The 7500-nt window shown below is 37.7% G+C and overlaps 1 protein-coding gene across 1 annotated transcript in view; it reads left to right on the forward strand.

The window, feature by feature from the left end:
• fras1 (Fraser extracellular matrix complex subunit 1) overlaps positions 1-7500 on the forward strand; it is a 607084-nt gene that overhangs the window by 581294 nt on the left and 18290 nt on the right. Inside the window, exons 63-65 of the mRNA XM_055161976.1 lie at positions 2561-2748; positions 4986-5114; positions 6716-6948. Of these exons, the coding sequence (XP_055017951.1) occupies positions 2561-2748; positions 4986-5114; positions 6716-6948 (550 nt within the window). The remainder of the gene's footprint in view (positions 1-2560; positions 2749-4985; positions 5115-6715; positions 6949-7500) is intronic.

Genomic DNA, 7500 nt, shown 5'->3' on the forward strand with positions numbered 1-7500 from the left:
AACATCTACAACACTGCAGTGTAAATGTGACAGATTATAACAAAAATGCTCATTTCCATCTGTCGTCCCTCAGCAGGAAACACCACAAATTTAACAGAAAAAAACAACAATAACAAGTGACAGTTCTAAACTAAGTCTATGTTCAGACTGCACCTGAAGTGACCCAAATCCGATTTTTTGGCCCCTATGTTCCTGTATCTGATCTTTTAATGTCAGTCTGAACCACACAGATCCGATTTTTTTCAAATGTGACCCAGGACACTTGGATATGTGCTCCTGAAACTGATACATATCTGATCTTTAACATGTGACTTCAGTGTGAACGGTTCATCCACCTACACGTTATCAACAAGACACAAACGTCACTATTCTGCGCTGAAGTAGGAGAAAACTGTTCAATGAACTCTGTGTGACTGAAGTGAAGCACATCTCCACTCACCACAAAACACCACGACCAAAAACCTCGTCCTTCTCCTTCTCAATCTCCTCCTTAAAACAAGTAAGTTGTTCATGTTCTGGCTCCGGTACGAGAGGAACTTTAAAATCTCCAGGTGCTCGATGCTGCGTCCATGTTTGGACAACTTCTGTAAACACAGAGACGCTCGCTGCGGTTGACGTCGTCGTGTCTCCAGTGTCACATGTGGGACACTTTTGGACCGTTTAATGTTCACACTGGAGTCACATACAAGTCACATTTAACTGGAAATGTGAACGACCTCGAAAAAACATCAGATTTCACACAAAATAATCTGAATTGTGCATTAAGCCCTGCAGTCTGAACGTAGACTAAAAGTCTGGTTTTCCTTTAACCACAGTTTCAGGTGGGATTTGAAAGTGTCCAGTGTTGGAGTTTCTCTTATTGATAATGGGAGAATGTTCCAGAATTTAGAGCCTCTGACTGAGACACACTTCGTCCGAGCTCACAGTTCCCCCGGGACGTGGCTCTAGTTCCCACTGACGGTCTTTACTTTAATAAAATCCTGGGTAACACTTTATAATAACTACACCTTTTTTAGCCTTAATAAAGCATGAATAAAGGCTTAATTAATAATGAACAAAGACTTAATTAATAATGATTCACGCTTAGTAACTACTTAATTACTACCTCAATTAGCACTTGCACTTAATTTGCCTGTGCTGTAAATAGTTACTCATCATTATTTCATACTTAATTACTCATGAAGTAACCATTTGAGCATTTATTAATCATTAGTAAACTATGACAGAATGATTTACTAATAATGTAATGCAATGATAATTCAGGCAACTATTATCTGTTAGTTAAGTCTTTTTGAGAGCTTTTCTAAAGTGAAGACAAATTATGCTTTATTAAATATTTACTAAGCCTGAATCATTATTAATTAAATCTTTGTTCATTATTAATTAAGTCTTTGTTCATGCTTTATTAAGGCTAAGTAAGGTGTAGTTATTATAAAGTGTTACCAAATCCTGTAACGGAGGGGGGCAAGTCCATGCAAAACTTTATAGATAAAACATCCATATTTAAAATCAACAAAAATATTAAACTTATTTTCTCCGCTAAAAGCTTTAGTTCTGCTGCGCGACAAATAAACAGTGAACAGTTTGGTGTGATGACGTCATTCAGCCGTGGTTTGTTTAGGTTGTGAAGGTGTGAGTGCGGGACATAGAGCACTACGTAATCATGCTTGAGCACGGCTCGGTTCTAAAGTCCAAGTGTGAGTGTTCTCTTAAATTAGGGATGGGCATTCGATGAAATTTTCTTAATCGATCGTAGAGAGAATTAACGATCGATTATCGATTAATCATTAAAGTTTTTATATTAAAATGATCATCATTATTATTACTATCTGCACTAATCTGCATAAATAAATTCAACTTTACAACATATAAACATAACGACTCTAGATCCACATCAGCTGTTTGACATTATAATGTGTTTAATTCAGTTTTGTTCAAATCTCACAGAAACAAAACTTAAAACCACATCACTAATTTACATAAACTCAGCGAAGATAAAACTCCAGCTCTTGTGTCGCTGATGTGGTTCAACTTGTGTTGGATTAAAAGACATGACTCAGGTGAATACAGGTCAGTGTGACCAGATTTGTGTTTGTCAAAACCAGGACAGCGTACGGGGGGAGGGGGGCGGGGCCTCGTCATCCACATTGAGCGACTCTCACCTGGAAAAACTTTTCCCCACTGGACACAGAAACATATGTGCTGCTTTATCCACTGTGCACATGGACTCACACTTGTCCCAACGCAACGGAAAGTGTGGAATTTCTTGTCCAAATCCTGGTTAAATCCACATTTGTGCTTCGGTTCGTTACAGACTGACCCACTGTTTGTGTCTCGCTCCTTCTGATGCAGAGACACATGTACACACCTGTTTGGTCACGACACACAAGCAACCTGCATTCGGTTTGTTGATTAAAATTTACGTAATCGATGAAATTCTTAATGATCAATTATCGATTAATCGACTAATCATGCCCATCCCTATCTTAAATCCATCCTTGTTTATGTTGTTAATCCAGTTTTGGTTAAATGTCTAAGAATCTGCTTTATGTCGTTTCAGGAATGGACCACATCGTTTTCAAGGTGGAGATCTTGTCCAACGAGGACCGGGAGTGGCACGAGTCCCTGTCCTTGGTCCTCGGTCCCGACGACCCGGTGGAGGCGGTGCTCGGAGACATCACCGTGGCAACAGTGACCATCCTGGACCAGGAAGCAGCGGGCAGCCTCATCCTCCCCGCCCCGCCCATCGTGAGTGCACAGACTGAGACCTGCACAAACTTTACTCATCCACAAGTAAAATGAGTTGAACACTGAAAACAGAGAGAAATAAAAAATAATAATAAACAGGTCCGACTGAAGCACAGACTCTGTACTGCGTCTGTGAACACATCTGACACATATGTACTGTTTATCTGTGTATCTGAAGTACTACACTGGGTACTTAATCTGTACAGGTAAATTAAATATGACTTTGGTCCTGAAGACGACAACTCCTCAAACGCTCAGTAGTTGTAGTAGCACCAGTTGTTGTTGTTGTTGAAGTAGAAGTAGTAGTAGTAGTAGTAGTAGTTGTAGTGTAGTTAGTAAGAAGTAGTAGTATAGTAGTAGTATAGTTGTTGTAGTAGTAAGTAGTAGTAAGTAGTAGTAGAAGTAATAGTAATAGTAGTAGTTATGGTAGTAGTAGTAGTTGTAGTAGTACCAGTTGTTGTTGTTGTTGAAGTAGTAGTAGTAGTAGTCGTAGTAATTGTAGTAGTACTAGTAGTGGTGGTAGTAATAGTAGTAGTATTAGCCGTAGTTGTAGCAGTACTAGTAGTAGTATTATTTGTAGTAGTAGTAGTGCTAGGAGTGCTAGGAGTAGGAGTAGGAGTTGTATTAGTTGTAGTACTAGTTGTTATAGTAGTAGTAGTAGCATTAGCTGTATTTGTAGTAGTAATAGTATTAGTAGTACTACTAGTAGTAGTAGTAGTAGTAGTAGTAGTAGTAGTAGTAGTAGTAGTAGTAGTAGTAGTAGTAGTAGTAGTAGTAGTAGTAGTAGTAGTAGTAGTAGTAGTAGTAGTAGTAGTAGTAGTAGTGTAGTAGTAGTAGTAGTAGTAGTAGTAGTAGTAGTAGTAGTAGTAGTAGTAGTTGTAGTTAGTTAGTAGTAGTAGTAGTAGTAGTATAGTAGTAGTAGTAGTAGTACTAGTTGTTAGTTAGTTAGTTATAGTTAGTAGTTGTAGTAAGTTGTGTTAGTGGTAGTGAGGTATAAAATTGTGTTTTGTGTTTGTGTGTTTATGTTGTGTGTTTGTGTTGTTATTGTGTTATTGTTTGTTGTTTTGTGTTGTGTGTGTTGTGTTGTGTGTGTTGTGTGTGTTGTGTGTGTTGTGATTGTGTTGTTGTGTTGTGTGTGTTGTGTGTGTTGTTGTGTTTGTTGTGTGTTATTGTGTTGTGTGATTGTTGATTGTGTTTTGTGTTGTGTGATTATTGTGTGTTGTGTGTTGTGATTGATTTGTGTTGATTGTGTTTTTGTGTTGTGTTGTTGTGTGTGTGTGTTTGTTGTGTGTGATTGTGTGATTGTGTGGTTGTGTGTGTGTTGTATGTGTGTTGTGTGTGATTGTGTTGATTGTGTTGTGTGTTGTGTTGTGTTGTTGTGTTGTTGTGTGTTGATGTTGTGTTGTGTTGTGTTGTTGTGTTGTGTGTTGTGTTTGTGTTGTTGTGTTGTTGTTGTGTGTGTTGTTTGTGTGTGTGTGTTTGTTGTGTTGTTTGTGTGTGTGTTTGTGTTGTTGTGTTGTGTGTTGTGTTGTGTTGTTGTGTGATTGTGTGGTTGTGTGATTGTGTGATTGTGTGTTGTTGTGTTGTGTTGTTGTGTGATTGTGTGATTGTGTTGTTGTGTTGTTGTTGTTGTGTTGTGTGATTGTGTGATTGTGTGTGTGTTGTGTTGTGTTGTTGTGTGTTGTGTTGTGTTGTGTTGTGTGTTGTTGTGTTGTGTTGTGTGTGTGTGTGTGTGTGTGTTGTGTGTTGTGTGTTGTGTTGTTGTGTTGTGTTGTTGTGTTGTGTTGTTGTGTTGTGTGTGTTGTGTTGTGTGTTGTGTTGTGTTGTGTGTTGTGTTTGTTGTGTTGTGTTGTGTTGTTGTTGTGTTGTGTGATGTGTTGTGTTGTATTGTTGTGTTGTTGTTGATTGTGTGGTTGTGTTGTGTGTGTGTGTTGTGTTGTTGTGTTGTTGTTGTGTTGTGTTGTTGTGTTGTTGTGTTGTTGATTGTATGTATTTGTTTGTGTTGTTGTTGTGTTGTTGTGTTGTTTGTGTTGTGTGTTTGTTGTGATTGTTGTGTTTGTTGTGTTTGGTTGTTGTTTGTGTGTTTGTGTGTTGTTTGTGTTGTTGTTGTGTGTGTGTGTGTGTGTGTGTTGTGTTGTTGTTGTGTGTTGGCGTGATTGGTGTGTGGTAGTTGGAGGTGGTGTTGTGTGGACCCGTGATGTGTGGTTGTGCCCCTGGGTGGTGTATGACCCGCAAAGTGGGTGAAGGAACCCGAGGCCGGTGGCCAACCCAAAGCACCTTTGAAGTGGGAAGTGAACACCAACGGAGCCCGGTCCCCGTTTGAGACGGTCACCGACACTACTCCCTACACCAGTGTCAATCATATGGTGAGAAAAAATGCACTCTGTTCAATGTCAAGGCTTTTGATTAATGAAGTTATACTGAATGAATGAATGAATGAATGAATTCATGAGGAAATGATGCACTTTTCAACATTAAGGTTCTTATAAATTAAGTTATGAATGAATGAAGTTATGAATGAAGTTATAAGTGAAATTATGAATGAATGAAGTTATGAATGAATGAAGTTATGAATGAATTAATTAAGTTATAAGTGAAGTTATGAATGAATGAAGTTATAAGTGAAGTTAAGAATGAAGTTATAAATGAATGAAGTTATAAGTGAAGTTATGAATGAATGAAATTATGAATGAATTAATGAAGTTATAAGTGAAGTTATGAATGAATGAAGTTATAAGTGAAGTTATGAATGAAGTTATAAATGAATGAAGTTATAAGTGAAGTTATGAATGAATGAAGTTATAAGTGAAGTTATGAATGAAGTTATAAGTGAAGTTATGAATGAAGTTATAAGTGAAGTTATGAATGAAGTTATGAATGAATGAAGTTATGAATGAATTAATGAAGTTATAAGTGAAGTTATGAATGAATGAAGTTATGAATGAGTGAATTAAGTTATAAATGAAGTTATGAATGAGTGAATGAAGTTATAAATGAAGTTATGAATGAATGAATGAATGAAGGTATACGTGAAGTTATGAATGAAGTTATAAATGAAGTTATGAATGAGTGAATGAAGTTATGAATGAATGAATGAATGAAGGTATACATGAAGTTATGAATGAAGTTATAAATGAAGTTATGAATGAATGAATGACGGTATACGTGAAGTTATGAATGAAGTTATAAATTAAGTTATAAATGAATGAATGAAGTTATAAATAAATAAAGTTATGAATAAAGTTATAAATGAATGAGTGAAGTTATAAATGAATGACGTTAAAAATGAATGAAGTTGAAAATGAAGTTATAAATTGAATCATGAATGGAGTTATAAGTGAATGAATGAAGTTGTAACTGAAGTTATGAATGAATGAATTAAGTTTTAAATTAAGTTATAAATTAAGTTATGAATGGATAAAACTGCGATGCTGAACCAGGACTAAACCGTTTTCAGTCCTGATCTCGTCCCGGTCTAAGTCCTGGTCTCAGTCCCAGTCTGGTTCTGGCATGGTCCTGGACCTGGTTCAGTCCTGGTTTAGTCCTGGTTCAGTTCGACATCGCAGTTTAAGTCACAGAAACGAGAAATCTGTTTTTTTCTATTTTTTCATTTAAACACAGAAACGAAAAGTGAAAAAAACAAATCATTATCCGTTTTTAAATTTTGGTTTTGGAGACAAATAATGAAGAAAATTGTTTTGTTTTGTTTTTTGGTTTTATTTTCAAAAACAAATGAACGAATGATACGTGGATTATGTTCCGAGGGGGATGATACTCGCCCTTGTACTTTTTCTTAATTAATTTTTGTTTGTCCAGCTTCTGATAAAAGAAACTCTCATGGACATTTCAAACATTAATGGAAATCTGTAAAACACTTCAGCTTGAATTGAGAGACATTTTTAGGAATTTTAGGGAAAAAAAGTCCGAGTTTTCCGTGTTATAACCCTCACTCTCTGCTCTGCGTCAGGTGCTGGACAGTATCTACTTCTCTCGGCGGTTCCACGTGCGCTGCGTGGCTCAGGCTCGGGATAAGGCCGGACACCTGGGGACCCCCCTGAGGAGCAACATCGCCACCGTGGGGACGGAGGGCGCCATCTGCCACACGCCGGTCACCACGGGAACGGCACGAGGCTTCCAGGCGCAGTCCTTCATCGCCACGCTCAAGTACCTGGACGTCAAGCACAAAGAGCACCCCAACAGGTCAGAGCTGCGGGCGTCAGGCAGAGTTTAGTGCTCAGAACGAGGAGCGACGTCTTCTGCACAGAGAGGTGGAGGTTTGATTCCCGCAATAACCAGTGTCTATGAGCAAGACACTTCACCTATCTTCAAATCAAATCAAACTTTATTTATAAAGCGCTCCACATGGAGTCCACACAACCAAACAGCCCAGACACACACACACTAATATGCAGTGTTGGGAAGTTTACTTTTAAAATGTAATCCCCTTCAGATTACAGATTACACACACCAAAATGTAGTTTGTAACGTAATCCATTAAATTACTTAAAGTGCGTAATGTAATCTGAATACTTTGGATTACTTGATTTGCTGTAGAGAAGCAAAGACGAGGAAATCTTCACATTTGTCTGCTAAAAGAAAATGAAAAGCCCAGACTTTCCTCAACCGTATTAAAAATATTATTGATAGAAGAAGAGGAAACATGTCCGCGCAGCAGGATTTAGTCCTGTTAAATCCTGTTTTAGTCCTGTTTTAGATCTAGTTTAGATCTAGTTTAGACCTGGTTTTAGTCCT

The sequence above is a fragment of the Boleophthalmus pectinirostris genome, unplaced genomic scaffold, assembly GCF_026225935.1.
Source record: "Boleophthalmus pectinirostris isolate CB_2022bp ecotype Guang Dong unplaced genomic scaffold, ASM2622593v1 HiC_scaffold_4, whole genome shotgun sequence".
NCBI lineage: Eukaryota > Metazoa > Chordata > Actinopteri > Gobiiformes > Gobiidae > Boleophthalmus > Boleophthalmus pectinirostris.